This window comes from Macrobrachium rosenbergii, chromosome 13, assembly GCF_040412425.1.
Source record: "Macrobrachium rosenbergii isolate ZJJX-2024 chromosome 13, ASM4041242v1, whole genome shotgun sequence".
Taxonomy (NCBI): Eukaryota; Metazoa; Arthropoda; class Malacostraca; order Decapoda; family Palaemonidae; genus Macrobrachium; species Macrobrachium rosenbergii.
The window spans coordinates 31,081,054-31,103,176 of NC_089753.1; the positions used below are offsets into that span (position 1 = coordinate 31,081,054).

At 38.6% G+C, this 22,123-nt stretch overlaps 1 protein-coding gene across 1 annotated transcript; it reads right to left on the reverse strand.

Annotated features, from left to right (window-relative positions):
• Nucleotides 1-14,774: 14,774 nt before the first annotated feature.
• Nucleotides 14,775-21,394, reverse strand: LOC136844754 (uncharacterized). The gene is made up of 6 exons (XM_067113988.1): nt 21,160-21,394; nt 20,102-20,236; nt 19,560-19,717; nt 18,376-18,500; nt 15,126-15,296; nt 14,775-14,972 (listed from the first exon to the last, which is right to left on the reverse strand). Exons 1-6 carry the CDS (start codon nt 21,351-21,353, stop codon nt 14,775-14,777), a joined length of 981 nt encoding a protein of 326 aa, XP_066970089.1. The 5' UTR covers nt 21,354-21,394.
• Between the last annotated feature and the right edge of the window lie 729 nt (nt 21,395-22,123).

Sequence of the window (22,123 nt, forward strand, 5' to 3'; positions counted from 1 at the left end):
TGAGTTCTATAATTAATTCCTGACCGACCAGCTCCACAAACAATCTTCTGCATGCATACGTTTGGAACAATAAAAGGGAGCACCACCGATTGACTTGTGTGCTAATATACAAGGGAGGAAAATGCACAATGCCCCTTAACCATATCATATTTCAATCCCTGTCACATCATCTGTCCCAGCTTCACTCACTTCCCACTGACCGTGTTCGAGCATTGTGATATTTTTCTCTGCTTGGTCTGGGTAAATTTTTCTATGATAAGGGTGATTTTTATGTCGATACGAAGATGAATAGTTGTGCTTTATTGCATTATGTTCAAATGACAAGTTGAAATTACTTAATAAGATATTGTATGATAAAAAAAATGACAAATTTTACTTTGTATTTTTCATGGCTAACATACTTACAGTCTAAAGTTCTTAACATACGGATAAATCTTTTTGCGCCAGCTGGAAACCGGTAAAAAATATATAAAATTTTAGAATAAGGTATTAGTGGCAACGAGGTTCGGCTAATCGGATGAGAGAGGAGGCATGATGCATCTAGTTACTTCCAGCCCAGGAAATCCACCTGAAGGGTGGCAAGAGGTGGGCAATGCACGTTACGACCGTAGGTTTGTCATCTGTTCATATGCGGAACAAACCTAGGTCTAACGTAAGGATACACTCACTTTTGGTGGGAGGAAATGAAAGGCTTGAACAGACTGAAGGCTCAGCAAAGCAGGTCTCATTTCCTGGTTCGGCTAAAGCACAGGGATGAGACATGCCGCTGACTTGTCAGATAAATAGTTTATCAAATGGTCAGACTACTGGACTAAAACACAATGTGGCGGAACATTGTATATGTGTAAAATATTAAATTTTGTATCTGTTAAGACAACAAATCGGATGAGAGAGGAGGCATGAATCTCTTCTCTCTCACCTGAAGGGTGGCTCTCTCTCTCTCTCTCTCTCTCTCTCTCTCTCTCTCTCTCTCTGGGAGGAAATGAAAGGCTGTGTGTGTGTGTGTGTGTGTGTGTGTGTGTGTGTGTGTTAGAGGGGAGGATGCCGCTGACTTGTCAGATAAATAGTAATGGATTTTTCAGCTGCCAATACCTACAGTCTAAAGAACTGAGAAATCTTATTCATGTAAAATTTTAGAATAAATTAGTTCTCAAACAGAATGATGCATCTAGTTTCTCAAACAGAATGACCACTCACTCACATATGCGTGAACAAACCTAGGTCTGTAGAATCTAACCAGTTCCAGCTCATGATGGATCAAGTAATGACAAAATCTTCCTACTGCCCGCAGGCGCAAGCTGGAAACCGGTAAAAATATATAAAATTTTAGAATAAGAAAGGGTTCGCTAAATGAAGAAAATGCATCTAGTTATCTCAGGAAATCCATTCATTTACATGACCGTAGGTTTGTCATCTGTTCATATGAACAAACCTAGGTCTAACGTGGATACTTTCACTTTTGGTGGGAGAAATGAAAGGCTTGAACAGACTGAAGGTCCAGGTCTCATTTCCTGGGGACACAGGATGAGACATGCCGCTGACTTGTCAGAAAATAGTTTATCAAATGGTGACTACTGGAATGGCGGAACATTGGTGGAAGTTAAAGAGCTGTATCTGTTAAGACAACAATCTCTCTCTCTCTCTCTCTCTCTCTCTCTCTCTCTCTCTCTCTCTCTCTCTCTCTCTCTCTCTCTCTCTCTCTCTCTCTCTCTCTCTCTCTCTCTCTCTCTCTCTCTCTCTCTCTCTCTCTCTCTCTCTCTCTCTCTCTCTCTCTCTCTCTCTCTCTCTCTCTCTCTCTCTCTCTCTCTCTCTCTCTCTCTCTCTCTCTCTCTCTCTCTCAAACATGTATGAATAAACTTTCTCAAACAGAATGACCACTCACTCACCTGTAGAATCTAACCAGTTCCAGCTCATGATGGATCAATCTTCCTACTGCCCGCAGGTAGAGAAGAAAGGGAAAAGAAAAAGGCCAGTTATCTCATTCACTCTCACTTTCATACCATCATCTTAGGTAAGATACAAACTGTCCTGCTAGGGGCACTGGATGAGCTACAAAACTTGAGCAGCTGCCACTGGACCCAAGGAAAGTGTCCAAACACCTGTGGGCAACGTTCCGTAGATGAAGGATGTGAAGGTGGTTTGACAAAGCCAAGTACTAGCCTTCAAAACCCTATGAACAGGTAAGTTCTTAAAAGCTAATGAAGGGCCTAAACCCCAAACGTAATGCGCTCTTTCATGCACTGTGTTAGAATCTGAGGTTGCAAGCTATAAGCACTTCCAATAACCTCACAGAGCCAGAAGATTTTGAGTCTTAGCTACAAATTGCTGGATAAATTCGAAGGCTACGGACCCCCAACCCCACGAGTGTTTAAAATTAGATGAGAGACCATGGAGTTCACACACTCTCTTCAATGAAGTTAAAGCCAGTGAGAAGACTGTTTTAAGGGTCAAGTCTCTGTCAGATGATAGCGTAATGGTTCATATGGGGCTTGAGTGAGACTGCTTAGCACCAGAGTTAGGTCCCAACTAGGAGGCTTAAGTTCTCTAGGAGAACAAGACTGCTCAAAGCTGTTAAGTAGCATTAAGATTTCCCATGAGGAAGACAGATCTACATCTTTCAGGCACAGAAACAAGCCCAAAGCAGGCCTGTTGCCTTTGATGGCAGACACCGAAAGACATTTTCTCCCTTCAGAGAAAAACTAGGAAATCTGCCACTTGCTGAACAGAAGTTCCAACTGAAGAGAGACCCCTTTGACTACAACAATCATTGTAGAGGCCCATTTTCCCTGGTATATGGCTGAGGAAGGCCTTCTGAGATAGCCAGACATCTCTGTTGCTGCTCTGCGAGAAAAGCCTCTTGCTCGCAGGAGATACTGGATAGTCTCCAGCCATGAAGAGATCGAGACCCTATGAAGCAGTTACCTCCAGTGCTGCTGATTCCTGAAATGCAAAAGAAGTGCCCTCCCTTAACTTGGTCGAAGGATATTCCTGAGCCTAACTGAACTAGGTCTGGCTTGTCTTTGTTGCAAAATATCCATTGTAGTAGCATAAAAAACGTTCATGTTGGGGAAGAGGAGGAGGTAGTAACTTGAACGATCTACTGGAATGTAATTAGTTATCCCAATTAGAAGGATTGTGGGATTCCATACTCATAGCAGAAACACACAAAGAGATACAAAAACACACTGATCATACAAAAAAAGAAAGCTAAAACCAGTATCCAAAGGCATATGCAGGCAAGAAGTGGACAACAACAGGCTTTGATGAGAGAGGGCAACAGCGCACACTCATACAAAGGCGGTCAGAGAAAAACTAAGACGATGTTTCCAAGGTGGGGGTTATGGGAGATCAACTCCTCCTCCTCCTCACCGCCATCTTGGCCATCTCCCGATACCACCAACTCATTGTAACTTTTTTTTCAACCAGACTCCAGCTGGAGCTAGAGAATTTTTCCTACGTTGAGACCAAAGGTTTATTCTGTATAAGAACATTAAAAAAGAATCATAGTACAAATATAAAATGGAGAAAATTAGTCAGTTACACGATTAGAGGGGCAATGCTTTCGTCACTAGGGGCGAAAACAGGCTAGCTGGCAAAAGAGGTTAAAGATATTGTCTTCCTTTCATATCCTGTGGGAAATGGGTTTTTGGAAGGAGGAAATAAAAGAGTGGAATACAGTAACACCTCAAATTAACTGACTTCTGTACTTATCTGATAAGGTATTATGATTATTTTTTGCTATGTTACCATCTCAGATGTGATACAGTTTTAAATAAATCTCTTTAACTGCATCTTAAATGTAAAATACAATTTAGTTAAGTTTAGGAACTATGTGGAATTACTATTAGCTATAAGATATCTAAAAAAAAATCAAATGCAGGCTACAATATAGTCTTTATTACTTAACAGACTTTACTTATCAAAAAGCCAGGATCCCAAGGTGTCTGTTAAAATGTTTACGATACTTCTGCAAGTTCTGACTGTGAATAAGGTTTGGTTTACTGAAGGCTTTTAAGGTGATTTCAAGTACTAGTAAGGACCTGGTACCTTAGGTCATGTCATTAGGTTAAGTTAGTTTGGGTCGCAACCCTATTACTTAAGTTTACAGAACCCTAAGTTGAGTTAGATGGGGTGGGAGGGGGACGGGAGCTGAAGCCCCACTGGCTAGGGAAGGACGCAGCACCCTGGGTTAAATTAAGTAGTAGTAGTATTAAGGTAGTTTAACCAGACCACTGAGCTGACTTTCAGCTCTTATAGGGCTGGCCCGAAGGATTAGGATAAAATATCACATAGGCTTACGTTCTCATACTATAACACATACACACAATAAATACATTTACTCATGCTTCCACACTAAAAAAAGGTATATTAAAATTCATAAGTAATATTTTTGAAAAATTTAAATTTAAATTCAACAAATTGTTTACGTGCTTTTATTATTGACTTATTTTTATATTTTATCTATCAAACCACAGTTCCTCATGAACAACAAAGTCGGAACTGACAAAAATGTAAAAGATTCTGAGAAAATTTCATTTACTGTATTGATTTCTTCCCAAAAGTTGACAGTTGCTGTTGGTCATACTTTGGACACTCACATAACAAGTCTGACCGTCATTATCACCCTGCACTCTGAGCACTCGGCAGCCTGGCCACGTGGGCTGCTCATTAAGTGCCCATGTGTCAGACGAGTATGGCCTATTCTGGGACGTGTCAGAATTACTTGTGCGTGTCTTTCTCTCTGATATGATGAACTCCATTTTTTAACATTAGGTTTTATTTGTTTCAATTTATTACTTTCAGGTTCTTCATTCCATGTATATTGCCATTTATTTATGATACCCATTTCTATGCGTGTTGCATAATCATTTCCTTTGATCCCTACATGGGCAGGGATCCAACATATTTCTACATTTTTTCCATTATTATACAAGTTATGGAGAAATAATTTAATTTGTTGTACTATATTATTTTTTTATTTGTAACACTGAATAGCTCCTATAGCACTTCTCCAGTCACTACAAATTACAGAATTATTGAATGATGTTTCTTTAATTATTTTTATAGCTGATGCAATTCCACACAATTCTGCTGTGAATACTGAATCATTATTAGGAAGAGTGAACTGTTAAGTCCTGTCCTGGGACACTGCAGCATATCCCACGCCGTATTCTGATTTAGATCCATCTGTATATATTGTGTAATGTGGACCTTTTCGACTAACATGCTCTATTGTATGTTGTCTATGGTGTTCTGGTGTATATGAGTAACTTTTTGATAAATGCTTGAGGTGTGTACAAATTCTTATTTTATTCATTGTCCAGGATGGAGGTGATTTTACTATTAAAGGCACTTGTAAATTTATATTCAGATCTGATTGGGAAAAGTGGTGGATGGGTATTTATAAATACAAATCTTCAAACAGTTTCGGTCAAATTCAGATATCTAATATTTTTTCTAGCTCTAACTGGGAAAGGTGGTGGATGAATATTATGGTTGTTTTATAAATGCCACATCACATCTCTTAATTCAAATAATCGTCTTTTGTTTTTTTTGTTGGAGAATCACTTGTCTGAATTCTTAGAGCAATCTTCATAGTATCTAGTTCTATATGGAAAGACAGAGGCAGTTCACCACATTCAACTTGTAAAGACGATTTTGGTGATGATCTAAGTGCTCCTGAGCATATTCTAAGTGGGGGAGTCCTGGGGGAGGAGGCTAGGTCTTCATCCTAGATAAACAACCCACACCCTTGGTTGAGGGTGTCCAGGGGAGGATGAAAAATTAACCCCCTCCTGATTAGGTAAGGCCCTGGCAACCTCATTTAGATTAAGTGAAGCCCCCTACTCGGGTAAGGACCTGATTCCCTAGGTTAGGTTTGGTTAAATCTACCCCTGTATTTCACCTGTCTTGTGTTTTCCCCTGCACAGAAACCCAGCTTGCCCACTGCGGTCCCCCAAATTATAGGATGTTAGCAGGTTCAGTATCTCTAAAACTACTCATTTGCTAAGAAAATGAACCTCTGCAACATTAAAAGCACACATTAAAACTTAAGAAAACTGCATTTTCAACTCCAGAATAAAATCACGGTTTAAAAAAAAACTTACCAGTGGCCTTAGGTTAGAAAAGGCCTTGCTTAAGCTAATTAGAAATCTGCAAACTGTAGCTTACGTTTTTAAGTTCATCCCGCGTGGGGCCGTTACTAAACATGGCGGAAGCTCCGTGAGGCAACGTGTTTAACCTGGTATCAGCCCCTGGGGGACTAGGATAGCTTAGGCTAAGTAAAAACGGAAAGAGAAGTGGGTAAATTTGCCTAATTCACCTGTAATGTTAAATGTAGCCCGCATAATTTTCTATATTCATTAAAAAAATCGTCAAAATAAAGTGTATCTTCGTGAGGTTGTACCCTTGGCATTTTCACCCTTACGCCTACATACATATCAATGACAAGGTTATTCTAATTTATTTTAATACACAATAATGCACGAGGTCCTGTTTTGCAACACTGCCACTTAGGGGCTTGGAAATATATGAAAATGAACGGTCAGCACCTACGAAAAATGGAGAGGGAAGCATAAAAGAAATGGACACCTGGAAGGTCCACTTCATGTTGGCTACTCAAGTCACAACTTAGACTACCACAAACTTAATTAACACACTTACTTGGTTAATTAGGTTGTTGATTATGGAGGAATGAACCATTTTCAATATTTCCCGCACGATAAAAACCGAAAATATCCCCTTAAACTCACGTTGTTTTCACATGTACATAGGAGGAATTGACAATGTTTATATACTAGAAAGTTCCAACAATCTGCGAGTGCGTGACAGTGTTGCCAACGTACTCGGACCTCTCAGCCCTCTCTGCAAAGATTGAAATTACCCTTTTCTTCTCATAATCCTGCGGCTCTGGATGTGAATGTAATAATAAGCTTGCTTGTTTAGTCTTTTGATTTTCCTCACTTTTAAAACCATACATACAGACATCATGAAGACTGCAGTGTTCAGGTTTATTTTTTTATTTTCACAGTTTTTTCCCTAAGGCACCATATATGATTTGGTTACTAAAATGGCCCTTAGTGGTTCTTGTCCCATTACATTCCTCTTTTTTGTGTGTGTCCGTTAAGACAGAAAAATATTATTTCAGTCTCAGCACTAAAAATGGGAAGAGTTGGGGCCAACTTTGCAAAACACTAAATTTTCAGATACTGGCTCAACATCAAAATGTTTAAAATTCATTAGGAAAATCCAAATTTCAGCGTTTGCTTTCATTTTTCGTTGCCTGATTTTCTCTTCATCTAATTGAATGGGCAATTTCTACCATTCCATCGCAATTATACACTCTCTAACAAATGGCCATGTTTGCCTTTAAGGAGACTAAGATCTGCTCTACTTAGTAAATCAAGATGTAATTTTTAAAGAGGGCATTTTTAAACAAACTCTCTCTCTGCATTTTGTGTATCTTTTTCTGAAAACTAAATGTCACTACAACCAAAAACATGTATCCGATGTTTTGCTCAGATTTAGTAAGAAAAACCTTCCGCCACAACAATGAAATGCGGTCGGATTATTATAAGCCTCTGATTATAAGTGAAGGGCAATTACCCTAATATTGGCAACACTGAAGTGAAAGTAAACTGAAGGTAACTGAAGTGTTGTAAAATATTAAACACGCTTGAAATACCGTACAAATAATATCAGGTAAAAAAAAATACACTATAATCAACAAAATCATGATTATCGCCTACGTTATTTTTCATATGTATTACTGCTGTACCTTTTCCAACCTCTAGTCTGACCACTAGATTGTTGTCAGTGGCCACTGACTAGTCACAGAGTCAAGAATGCTTTCTGTGAGGTTGTGAATTCTGTTGTGTCTGTATGATATGCAGCCCTCATCTTTTGACTCTTCAATAACTTGAAATGTATCTAAGGCAACTAGATGTTGGTAAGCTCAGTTAATGTTATTACCAATTTATTCAGGTTCTGGTAGAGATGTTTTTCTAAGCTGTACCTTCACAGGGAGTCAGAATTTCACTGCCATTTTTCCCTTTTGTATTTTCAGAATGCGTATTCCATAGTTTCTAACCAAACAGCATACAACGTAACACCTGAAAATAAGGTATCACACAGAAAGTACGCAAAAACGTCTTAAGAGCACAAGTGTTTATTGTATAATAAACGTAGAGAATATCACTGACGTCCTCTCGTTATTTATATCATATCAATAGACATCTTTTTCACCCCCTTGATATCACAGCATTCCTTTAGTTAGAGAGATATCCTGGTTGCCTGGACAGAGTAACCCAATGGTAATGACACTTTTGTCCAGGTGCAATTCCAGGTGTGACTACAAACAGTCAATAAGCGGAAATTAGTATCATTAAGGTGGAGTAACGTTTAAAAGTCGTAACAACAGCTAGCAGTTTATCCGTATATACGAGATTCAATGAAGCTTCTAAGCCTTTTACTTTACCTCCATCCCACACCATTTCCTCCATCTTCCTGCCCAAGTTTTCCCTTCGTTTCACCTCATAGATCCTTATACGTCATCACAGTTTAACTTCTGGATCTTTTTATCTTGTTCAACCACTCCAGCACCTTCCTTTATGCACAGCGAGAACTTGCATGTCTTGAGTTCTGTCGCCACTGTAGCCTAATTTATGAATATGAATAATTAGCGGCAGAGTAAGTGACAGATATTCAATACGACTAGTAGTTAGGAGTAGTAGGCAGGTTAGGTAACATCTCTCCCATTCTGTTTACCTATCAAGCAGTACATCGGAACTCTAGACGGGAACCTCGGGAAGTCAGTCCACATCGGATAAGATTACTTGACCGTGATGGTTATTTTGGACTTCTTCATTATCCCAGATACGCAATTGTTTTTTTTTTTACCATAGAAAAGCTTGTTTTTAGGTGATCAGACCCAGAGAGTAGATAGGTCCTTAAAAAGATATTTTTGTTCCTCCAGTCAAAATTATTTTATTCAGCTCTAAATATGCCCATTGTTAGCCGTTTCTATCTGATCCATTCAATCTGTGAGAAAAAAACAAGAGGTTTGTTTATTGTTTAACTTATCCTAATATATGCCTTAACTTAGATTACAGTTCCCATCCAACCATCAGCTATTATTATTATTATTATTATTATTATTATTATTATTATTATTATTATTATTATATCTTTTGAGTGACTACATGTTTGTTGCAGATGTGCCCGAAGTTATCTATATATTTTTGCTGTAAAAATGACTCAATAGCCAACCGCTTTATACACAATTTCATTTTTTTGGGTTTTTAATGGAAACATCTTATTTATGTTACTGTATATTTTCAAAATAATTATTTAACTCTGCTGATTAACAATATTTCGTGGGATTTTTTAAAGTAAAAATTAAACATTGTATCTCAGAATTTATGACAATGAAGCTTAGACTGTGAAAACATGGAACGGCATTTTATGAGACACGGGAAGCACGGTGTATTGATTTAGCAGATCTAAAAGTATTTGTCTAAACATGGAATCTACGAAAGTCTAAGTTCGACCATAATCATTGCGACGCATGTTTGCGTAAATTTATCAGCCAATCAGTGTAAATGAGACAGAAATGACATACAAAGAGTGTTAAGAATGCAGGTAGTGGTGTAAAAGTCAATTTCCACAAAAAAACAAGATTGATAATGAACGCGGATCCTAATTCATCGTAAGGTGATTTGACACAGAGCCTAAGTGCGCGTGTGTGTGTGTGTGTGTGTGTGTTTGTGTATGTATGTATGTGCCTGTGTACACATAAATTTTATTATTTTGCAGAATTGTTATATGTATATATGTGTGTGTGTGCGTGTGTGTGTGTCATAAATTGCTTTAATATTTGCAAGATTATGTTCCACATCATTTTTTTTAATCATCATTACCGATTCAACCGTAGCGTTATTATATTATAAATGACACTGTCTTATCAATACGATTGCGCTTGACCGTTTGAGCATTCTTTCTCAGAAAGACTTCTTTTACTGAGTCTTCTCTCTCTTGCCTCTCCCCTGAGGGTTCAATTGGGTTTTCGCCATGGGAACTCGCGATAGCAGAGATGTCGGGAGGAGCGTTCTTATAGGCTTCTTCTTCTTCTTCTTCCTCCTTGCATTCTTGGGCGACTTGTTCGATCATGGAACATCTGCCTTGGTGGAGGTACTCTCTGACAGGATGGAAGCTGATGGGTGAGCTTGGACTTCCGCACGAAGATAGAGTTCCTTGCAAATGTTGTTCTGCACTATCTGCAAGTCCTTCCGTAGGTCACTTAGTAGCTCTAAATATGCCCATTGTCAGCTGTTTCTCCCTGATCCATTCAATCTGCAAGAAAAAAGTTACGCGGTTCCTTGAAACAGCTTTTATTTAAACCCTCGAACACTGTTGACACAGGCAACGTTCGTGTCATACAGGCCTGTTAACACGTACGCCTACTCGTTAATGCAATGAGATTCACATTGCTGGAATGAACGGATGGTTAAAATAACTACGTAAACACTGGAGCTAATCTATTAGCTTACCTTTTTTGCCGTGATATCACACATCTGATCGTGGAACGCTACGTCTGATCCAAACTTTTCCCTCGTGGACTCGAAGATTTTGATGTCACTTCGTAAAATTTCCATCCACTCTTCTCCGGAGTCGAGCGTCATCACGTTCTGAAAACCCTCCGATTCTAAGGCTTGCTTGTAGGAATCGAAAGTCATTGGAAAGCAAGCTACAAGAGAGAGAAAAAAAAGGGGGTGCCTAGATTGATGTATTTTCAAAGGACACCTAAAATGCTTCTAGGTTACGTTTCAACACTTTCTACGCTTGCAAGTAACGCCACATTTCTTATTGTAAAATCAAGCTCTTAAGAAAGTGCTTCCGTGATATTCTGAAGCATCTGTCGCGGCTACACATGTTTAAGTATTATTTATCAAATGGTTATAGTTGCCATGAATATTTGTTTAGTTTTCTTCCAAGAGGCTATACCACGAAGTCGTCTCTGCTTATGTACGGTGAAATGGTCTCTCCTTAGGTCAGTGGTTCTTAATTTTTTTTATTACCACGCCCCCTCTAAGAGTTGGTCCTTTTCTTCGCGCCCCCCCCCCTTGCATCTATTAGTAAAATTCCCTCCCAGATTTAAAGGAAAATAACAAAAGAGAGAGAGTGTTTTTATTCTTTTGGGAATGAATTAATGAGACATTTGACACAGTTTCTTAGCTACTAGGTCTTGAATGCGTGGTTGAATATTAAGAGAATAATGAATATAATTAGAGAATTTTTTAATTTTTCCCTAGGGCTCGCCCCCCAACCCTGGAAATTGCTGACGCCCCCCAGATTAAGAACCACTGCCTTAGGGAGTACTGGACCTAGCCCAGGAACTCACGTTTAATAGTCTCGAGATAATCCAGAAAAGGTGACGAAGGCGGAGAGGTTCCTTTCAAGAAATCGGTGAAGAAAACGGTTCCACCAGGTCTCAGCCATCTCTAGAATGGATATGTGTCGTTAATTAACATTATATTCCACGCGAATTAGATTATCTAATTTAGAGCGTCTTGTTAATAGTAGAAAAAATGGGTTAAGACTTTTTCATTTTGGCAACAATTGTGTAATTTGAACTTTCAACCAGAATAATTTAGAATCAAAGCCATATTTTTAACTTTCCAAGATAGGAATTGATTTGATATAACGTGCAAGATGCCGTATGGAACTGTTGGTGATTCAAATGCCTCTTTTTATATAAAATGACCTTAGCAACGCTCAAATCAAGTAGTCAGACTTGTTGAAGAGGCGAGACAGTTGCAAGGGTGGTAAAGACACTCTACTAGACGGTCTAATACTGCCAGGGTGACGATTTCAAAAATGGTCCCCGGAAATTTACACGTCGGTACTTATAACAAGGGAGAAATTTGCATACATTTATGAAATGATGAATAGAAATTTAACAAAGAGTTTTGATGCCTTCTTCACAAGCATATGAAAAAATACATAGTTCATATACTCATTTGGTATTGTACATCAAGTCCTCTAATACTGTAAGTCTTTTCATGTTACATTATAAGTTGAAACCAAAACCCACTCATTTAGAGAAATGGCTGGTTGACTGAGGTACAGTCATTGCCCAGAAGCAAGGTTTTAAAGAGGGATTTGGAAGCCTGTTGTGGACCTTTGGATTCGTATGAAGAACCGAGACTGCGAGAAGCCTGAGATTGAGACCAACTGTCACTAAAAGATGTCTCAAAGTGGGAACTACTACAAGGATACCTTGGATAAACCCACTGGAAGAATCCTGTTTCAAAATGAGTTTTGCACCTTTTTTTCTGGCACAAGGCACCTTCTGGTCAGGGACCCACAGTTTAAGAAGTACACTGCAATGATTCTGGTTTCAGGTGAACATTTTTACCTTGCAGTTCCAACGGGGGCTTTCGTCAGAGTGATGCAGGCAAAAAATGTTGGTCTGTAAAGTTTGTTGAACTAATGTAGGCCTATGCACTGCCAACTTAACTCCCTCAAGAAATTGGAACGTGCAAGCCCCAACCCAGTCATTTCATAGCACGGGTAGTTTTGTAAGGTATGAGCCCTCATAAGAAAAATTTCAGTAAGGCTGATTTCATCTTTTATGCAGATACTATTAGATATGAGAACAAACAGATTCCTGATGAAAATCTTATGTTAAAGGACAGGCACTTACCTTTCATTTCAGCTACCTGGCTTTACTTCCTCCAAATTACCTTGTGCAAGGTATATAACCTACTACAATCCCCTTTAGCCAAGGGATAGCTTCAATGCCTTTTAGAGGCCTATTTTTCCAAAGACTGGGTAAAATCCCCTCGAAAGAAAAGGCGAGGTTGTGGACGCGTTAGTCGGCCAGCAGAGGATATCAGACCTGTCCTGGCAAAAATTACGGAGCTCCACTCTTTAGCTAATTTGGTTTATCTCTCTGCTTCAGAGGGTGGTTGCTCCACTTGCAGTCGGATAGACCTGTCCCATGAGTGTCCACAAAACCCATCGATGAGATGGTCACTGGTCTGGAAGAGTGGCAGCAACATCCACTCATTCCAGCTTTTACAATCAAACTGTGTGCACACCATGAGGAGCAATGCTCATTGGAGCTACTAAATCTTGGAGGCGTCTCCATAAACCATGACATCAGTTTACTCAAACTCTTATGATATTAAGTATAATACCTTCCTGAAATTCCAATGATGGGAAATACCAGGCCTTATGTTCCAAGTGAGCTGAAAGAGCAAATCGCACATTATTATTATATATAAGTTACTCTAGAAAAGACGGAATTATTAAGACTTTGTCCTGATTTCTTACGTAGATTTTACTGAAGAGGAGCGGCTTGTTTGTAATGTACACGAAGCATTCCCTGCTGTAGATGATGTCGAAGAATCCCTCCTCGTAATTCATGTCCAAAATCTCTCCAATTTCGAAGTGGACCTGTGGATAAAAGGATAATTCGAAGCTTGTTAGTATTTTGTAAAGCAGTGATTCTCCATGCATCATGCTAAAACCCTATGTAACAGTCTCGCCTTGACTGCAGTCAAGACTGATTCCCTGGTCAAAACTTATTGATGTATACATGTTTTTCAGCCTGATACCAATTTGGTTATTTCTTATATAGTTTTAATAGTGAGGCAAACCATTTTCATTGGGTTGATTTCTTCATCAGTATTCGATATAACGCTGGAGTTATCAGTGCATATTCTTCATATTCCCAAGTACTTAAATTGCCAGCCATTCGTTGATTTATATAGTATTTATAGTAGGTCAGCCAACAGTAGGGAAAGGTAGCCTGATAAAAAGGGTCTATGTAGCAAGAAGACAAGAAAATACAAGGTAGATGGCAGTGTCAGAATGAAGGTCTAAATATTCAGAACAGAGAGAGAATATTAACGAAATATAAGTAAACGGTACATTATATATATATATATATATATATATATATATATATATATATATATATATATATATATATATATATATATATATATATATATATATATGTGTGCATATCCATATACATATACATACATACATAAAGTGAGTAGATGTGGCAGGGATTCTTAATAACTAACGCTGATTCGGTTTGGAGAAGAATAACTTTGACTCTCCATTCGCAATACCTTTCCTTTTTAAATAAAATTAACATTAAAGTCTTGTCATGCTTAATATTAAGTAATTGTGATTTTTTATAATATAAATAAAAGGTGATTCAACCTTAACTGAAGCCCAACAAGCTTGACTTCCCAGACGAAAAATGTCTTTTTGATGTTTTCAAAAGAGCTTGTACAGTATGTCGCCGCCACAACACTATGGCGCCTTTTATCTAGCACACGGTCTCCATTCTTTCATCTAAGCTGACCCATACCTACATTTCTTCGTTCTTCTCGCCCCTTCAGTTCTTCTTAAACTATAAAAAACTACGTCAACAATTCTGCCCTAAATTGGAAGACTGTGCAGTATCTGCAAAAATACAAAACTGAGAAAAATGGTAGATACTGCAGTTTTCCCTTGCTTACTACTGATTTTGCAAATGTGACCCCTTAATAAAGCTCTGAAGAATCATTCTGAAACTGCAGTACCTTGTGTACTAATGTTTCACTAGCCCAATAGGTGGCATATCTCAATTTCGAAAATTTCCCAGATACTGCAGTTTTCCATTTTAGGGCAGAATTAAACCTCTACTGCTTCCACCTTCATCCTTTCATTCACATTCAACATCCACACTCCACTTCCATAGAGGAGAACCCGGTTCAGCTGACCCTTCTCCTCAGGTCGTTATCAAGCGCCATCTGTCTCTCGATGGCCAGGTCGATGGCGGCGACTGATAGGTCGACCCCGTGAACTTGAGCCCTGTACTGCCTCGTGATGAAAAAGGCCGAATTTCCCGTTCCGCATCCGACGTCCAGCACGCGATGGCCAGGGCGTAACTGCAGATTCCCGAACAATTTCTGTCGACAGAAAATAAGACGTCTGTGACTAAAAAGTTAACCAGTGAACGTTTGTATTTGAAGTTTTATTTGCGACTGACTACGAGGTCTACTGTATCTGCAGCTTTTCAGGTGATCAGTACAGATAGGCCTAGTGTTTGTGTCACTGATTACCTTGGCCGTATCCTCGCGTCCCGTGTATATCCAGGGCGATCCGAAGATCTTCTCCATCATCGTGATGTTGTGCCTGGAATATCGGTCTTCCAGCATCTCGTGAGCCTCGTTCACTTTTTCGTTGTCCTTTCTCTGGACTAAGAAGCACACCTGGTTGGGGGCATTCTGGAACTGAAAATGTCAAAAGTGCAAGTTTATTTGTAAGAAATATGTAGTTAAAAATATACAGCGTTCAAGTTAGGTAACGAACCCATATCTAGATGGAATGTTAAACTAACGTTACAGTTAATTTCAAGTTTCATTTGTTATAAAAGATGCATAAAAAAAAAAATTGTGAGCAAAAACTGAACAAGCGCTTTTTCAGGGATTTCTTAGCCTTTAATGGCTTTCTTTTGATCATAATCTCTAAAAAATTCTAAATCAGTCTCTAGGCGAAATACGTTTTATACAGTAAAGTCCCAGAAGATTCTGTAAAACGTGATTATTTGTTTATAGATTTTTTTTTCGATCAGTGCCTAACCATTTCTAAGTTTATAATGATCATTTACTATCTGTAGCTAATAAAGAACCCTTCAAGGATTAGCCAGCCAGTCTGATGCTGGATCCCCTTTTAGGTACATTCCTTTTCTTGTGCCCACACAGATATGGAATGGTCTGGCTTATTCATTATATATTCTCTTTTTCCCTCCCACCTCTGACAACACTAATACTGCACCTTTCGTTCTCATATTTAAAACAGAGGAGAAACTTTAACTATGATAAGCAGCTCTGCTTCGGGGGGACCACTCAAAAATCATGTCACTGTTCTCTAGTCTTGGACAGTACCGTGGCCTTCCACTGTCTGGGGTTGGAGTTCTGCTGTCAGTTTTCCCTTCCACTTGTTTACTTAATTCTAGAATTGTCTGTGGATTTTTGGAAGTCAGCATGAATGGGTTGTTTTGGCACTTAGAGAGTTGAAAATGTTGCTCTTAATAAGTAAATATAATTGTGGTAGCGCTAGCCTTGCTTATTACCACCCAGTTTTTGTAACTCTCATTATTATTATCTTAAGTTTTATTAATGTGTGCTGGCAAAACGTTTGAATGCTGTGCTACGGTAGAAGTAATCATCTGTTCCTTAGTTTACAAGTTGGCTCCTGCAAGAACCAGGATGCTTGTGGTGCTCCGATTTCAATTCCTAGTGTCGTACAGAAATCCTTAGATTTTGTTCATGACTGTGTTAGTTACGAGGCTCTCATTTTCAAACTTGGACAAATGGGAGTTGGTGGACCATTTCATAAATTGTAAAGAACAGTTTTTGATGAGCACTTTAATGACCGCATGAATGTAATCTCTGGCGTTCCTAGGCTAGTGTTCTTGGCCCATTACTTTTTATGTTATATATTTATGTCATGTGGCTTGGCCGTGAAAACAAACTTATTGCCAATGTTGATGGTGCTGCTCTTCTTGCAATTATTTCACTTCTTGAGTGAAGACCTGTGGTTGCTGAATCTCTTAACAGAGATTTAGCCAAAATTAGTGCAAGGTATGAATTATTATGGAAAGTAAATCCTGACAAAACCAAAGGTGTGATTTTTAGCAGTTCTAAGACTCGAGATCTACACCTCCACACCCAATAGATCTTTTCACTGACTGCGTATCTTTAACTACATTCAACTCCTTTAAAATTGTAGGTGTCATTCTTGATTCCATTTTGAGCAGCACATTTGGTCTACCTCTCCTTCAGGTGCACAAAACCTCTGTATGCTGAGAAAGTTTCAGAACCCTAGAAGACCTGTCTGTCCAGAGGAAGCGTTTTGATATTTTGAATATTGTTCCCTTGTTTGGTCTTCTCCATTCATATTATCTTTCTTCTATCTTGCTATCCACCTTCTCCTAATAGTTGTTGCAATGCAACAGCGAGGTTTTCCTCCTGTTGCACCTTTCTACCCCAAGTTACCTACCTACTTTCAATTTCCTTTCCTGCGCTGAATGACCTGATAGGTTTTAGTGCTTGGCCTTTGGCCTAAAGTCTGTATTCCATTCCATTCCTTGTTTGGTGTTCAGCAGCTAGCTTGTAACTTGATTGTTTGCATAAAAGCTTACGTTTTTTTTTAAATTCTTCTCCTCGATCTTGATATTTGTTTCCGTCACCAATGCTCAATTAGCTCTTTGCGCATGCTCTATAAGATAGTTGATAATTTTGATCAACCTTTGCATTCAGACCGTCCTATACCATATTAACCACCACACGCTACTAAATTTGCAGTTAATTCTAACAGACTTGCCTTTTCATCTAAGAGTTTCAGCAGCACACATTTTTTTTAGTTTTCTGAAAAGAAAACTATTGTACCGGCTTTGTCTGTCTGTCCGCACTAGTTCTGTCCACCCTCAGATCTTAAAAACTACTGAGGCTTGAGTGCTGCAAATTGGTATATTGATCATCCACCCTCCAATCATCAAACATACCAAAGTGCAGCCCTCTAGCCTCAGTAGTTTTTACTTTATTGAAGGTTAAAGTAAGCCAAAATCGTGCGTCTGGCAATGATATAGGCCAGGCCAACACCAGACCGTGGTTAAAGTGTCATGGGCCGCGGCTCATACAGCATTACACCTAGACCACTGAAAGATAGATCTATTTTCGGTGGCCTTGATTATACGATGTACAGAAAACTCGATTGCGCCGTAGGAACTTCGGAGCATTTTTTACTAGTTTTAGTAGTATTATTCCTATTGTGACCAAATTGTGGAATGATTTTCCTGATCCTTTAATACTGGATTATTGGAACCTTAGAAATTCCAACTTGGTGCAAAAATTTTTTTCTACAGGAAGCTGACATGAGTTTCACTTCATAGTTGTATTATTATTTATTTTACTATTTTATGTTCTTTTTGTCCTATTTGTTTTTCTTTGTTATTTCTCTTTCATAGTTTATATTTTTGCGTCTCAGTTTAATCATTGTTGTACGGAGCTGCTTTACAATATTGGGCCCATGTGTTTGTAGCTTTCTGTTTATCCAACTAGTGTTGCAGCTTGTTTTGTATTAATGATAATAATAATAATAATAATAATAATAATAATAATAATAATAATAATAATAATAATAATAATAATAACGTAAAGTAGATCATTTCCAATCCAACATCACAGCTGGACATGTAAGATGCATTGCAGTAGACCATCTGGACCCTGAGAGAGAGAGAGAGAGAGAGAGAGAGAGAGAGAGAGAGAGAGAGAGAGAGAGAGAGAGGAACCGCCTTTGTGGACTCACCTGCAAATACGACTGGACATTTTTGGCACGCAGAAGTTTGAAGTTGATTGAGGCACAGCGAAGCAGTTCACAGTAATGTGACAATGGACGGAAGATCGTTGGATTGCCTGGCAGGCTCACTGTGCCTGTGGGCATTCAATATATGAACGAAATGGTAGATGGAAAGGAAAAATAAACGTTCTTAGCTTTATAAATGATTCAGTGGTCACCTGTATCGGTTAGCCAAGAATGCTGACGAGCTTTCAAAACTACCCTGCAGTGGCCAGGAAGGAGATTTAAAGCGTCATAATGTATTTAATGATAAACAGACCTAAGGAAAAACGCCAAGTCTTAGGTTGTAAATGTTTGCAGATTTGACTCAAAAGAAAAATTATGTGACATTTGATGTTGTTCAAGGAGAGAAAACTGTCTCACCAGTGAGACAGAGGTGGAAGGACACTGTGCACAGGAATGGAAAGGACTAAGCATGGTTTAAGTGAGAGTAAGTCCATCAGAAAAAATAGAATTCGGATAAAGTGTATGGGCCAGGATTAAAATAAAATTGAGAATGAAGGAGAGTATTTGTGGAAGGGTCGGATCTCTGCCTGGTTGTGTTTGGAGGCTAAGAAAGGATGGTTGTGATATGTGGTTTAAACGCAAATGTTAGTGGCCGAGAAATGGGGAGTTATTAGACATTTTTCTTGTATTTGTCTTAGTGGAAAATCATGTCTACAGTAGAATACTGCCCTAAAATGGAAGACTGCAGTATCTACAAAAATACAAAATTGAGGAAAATGGTAGATACTGCAGTTTTCCCTTGCCTTACTACTGATTTTGCATATACTGCAAATGGGACCCCCTAAATACTCGTGGAAAGCATTGAAGAATCATTCTGAAACTGCAGAGTAGGAGCCCAATAATCAGTTTCGAAAATTTTGCAGATGCTGCAGTTTTCCATTTCAGGGCAGAATAGTTTGTGATCGACTTCCCTGGCCAAAATCGTCACTGGTGTGTAGTCCCTATTCTTTGCCTTTTTAGCACATAGTTCATTGGTTTCATGAAACAGATGTTTACTGTTCTGTTGTAACATTATCATTATTAAGTAGTTCTATTAAGATTCTAGATTTTCCTTAGGATCAGCTGCAAGAATTGACTTCCTATGTGCACTCAGTTAATAGTGGGCTTGAAATCCTTTCAGAACTCACCAACTTCGTGAAAGCAAGATTCTCGAAAGAAAAAGTGGCCTCCGGGCGTCAGCCATGACAGAATCCGGGAAAGAAATTGGGAGACTTCTTCGTCAGTCAGATACTTCAAGATCCAACTACTGAAGACGAGGTTGAAGGAACCAGGTGGGAAATCAAGTCTGTGAAGGCGACAGATAACAGAAAATATTGGAAAAAGGTAGATTATTAGATATACAAGAATCTATGCAGGTATGTAGTGATATAGGAAGACAGGTAAGTCATTAGATACAGGGTGCACAACCTCATAGGTCCCAGTGCTTGGCCTTTGGCCTAAATTCTACATTCAGTTCAACAGTCTTTTGCAAGTATACATACATATATGCATATATATATATATATATATATATATATATATATATATATATATATATATATATATATATATATATATATATATATATATATGATGAAGAAAGGAAAATATCTTTGAATGAGTATGACCCAGTACTAAAAAGTTCTTCCTCACGCAAGAACAGTGAAGTCAGAAAGAGAATTAAACTTACTGGACGACGTCCTTACAGACGTAGGTAATGTTAGTGAAGTTCTTATTGTTCTTTTGGTTCTGTTCGATGAAACTCTGGCTGATGTCAACGGCTGTTACGTGGTGGGCCACTTTGGCCAGTTCGGTGGTGAAACGTCTGGCAAAGATGTACTATATTTTAAAGGCAGATAGTGGAACCAGGCATTTCGCAAACTGCCTGAAATTTCAGGAAGATAGCGAAATGCACTTGGAACATTTGTTACAGGGAACATTTGTTACAGGCAGATAGAGAAACCAGGCATTTTGCGAACTGCCTGAAGTTTCAGGCAGATAGCAAAATGCACTTGGGGACATTTGATCCCCTCAGGGGCTAGTACTAAACGCAGTGAAACAGTGTCTCACCTACACTGTTTCGCCGTGTTTAATACTAGCCCCTGGGGGGAAATGTATTTTTCTGTGTTTAGTACTAGCCCCTGGGAGATCAAATGTCCCTATGTGCATATCGCTATCCGCCTGAAATTTCAGGCAGTTTGCGAAATGCCTGGTTTCGCTGTCTGCCTGTAACATATATACAGTAGGTATTGAGAAACACTTAGGGAATAAGAGAACTTGAGGCAAATTATTATATTTGACCATTCATTGCATTAATGTTAAAGTGAGCTGATTGTTTCATATCGTGTAGTGTAGTTTATAAGAGGTGTGATGTAATCAATCAACAAAAGAACAGTTACTTGATAATTAAGATTCCATATCTTGCTTCATACTCCCACGTAAGTTGTTGCCATTTCAAGTGCTGTACGACGTTTTAACAAAACAGGGTCTAAACTGTTGGATGTTTTATGGCTATGAGCCAAGGTGTATTTTCTATTCAAAAGTGCATCTCCATTGGATTCATACTTCCACGTAAGTTGTTGCCATTTCAAATGCTGTACGACGTTTTAACAAAATAGGTTCTAAACTGTTGGATGTTGTATGGCTATGAACCGAGGTGTATTTTCTATTCAAAAGCGCATCTCCATTGCACTTCAAGTGGTACAATATAGCCTCTATTATTCACACATACACACACACACAGCTTACCCAATACCAGCACCGAGATCGAGAACGTTCAGTCCCTTGAAATTCGGAAGATAATTCATGATCTCTGCGGTATCGACGATGGACAGGACTTCAGCATTCTCAGTCTGCAGCATCCCCGCGATGGAGGCGTCGACGCCGTCCCAGAAGACCTTTCGACGACGTTGCGGAGAATCGGTTCCCCCGGAGGAACTCATGTTGGAAAACCTGTCCAGAAAAGGCAAGTTCGCAAAATTTAGAGTCATTTTTCTAAGACTGGGATTCTGCTGTGAATTAGTGTACCGCTATTTGTATACTTATTAACGTGGTTACACTGTATATATATATATATATATATATATATATATATATATATATATATATATATATATATATATATATATATATATATATATATATATATATATATATATATATATATATATATATATATATATATATATATATATATATGATTATTATCACTTTTGTACGTGATTCATTTATCACACATTACCACAGGTGAAAAATAAGAAACGGGGTGTAGGTCCTGACCGGTTTCGACTTTATTTCCAAGCCATTGACGAAGGACTGATACAGAGTGTGAGAAGTCACAAATATATATACTACAAGAACAGTACAGACGAACATACACAACCGTTAGGGACTCCATATCCCCACTCAGGCCGGTGTCGAGGTAGGAGTGGCCTTTAAAACTCATTTGGCTAAAAATCACAATAGACTCTCTGGGGACATTGCTGATAAACAGACCATACCCCACCTCAGATCCACACCTGACAGGTGTCATGGAGGCGGAGTTTGGAAACTCATTAACATTACTACCCTCGTACTGTGTTTACAAATATGATAGTCCTATTTTCATACATCTCTACTGCCTACCTTAAAGTTTAAACAATTTACAAATTTCTTTTGATATTAAAGGATCAAGTTTATACATCCCTTGACTGATGTTCATATTATGGTTGTA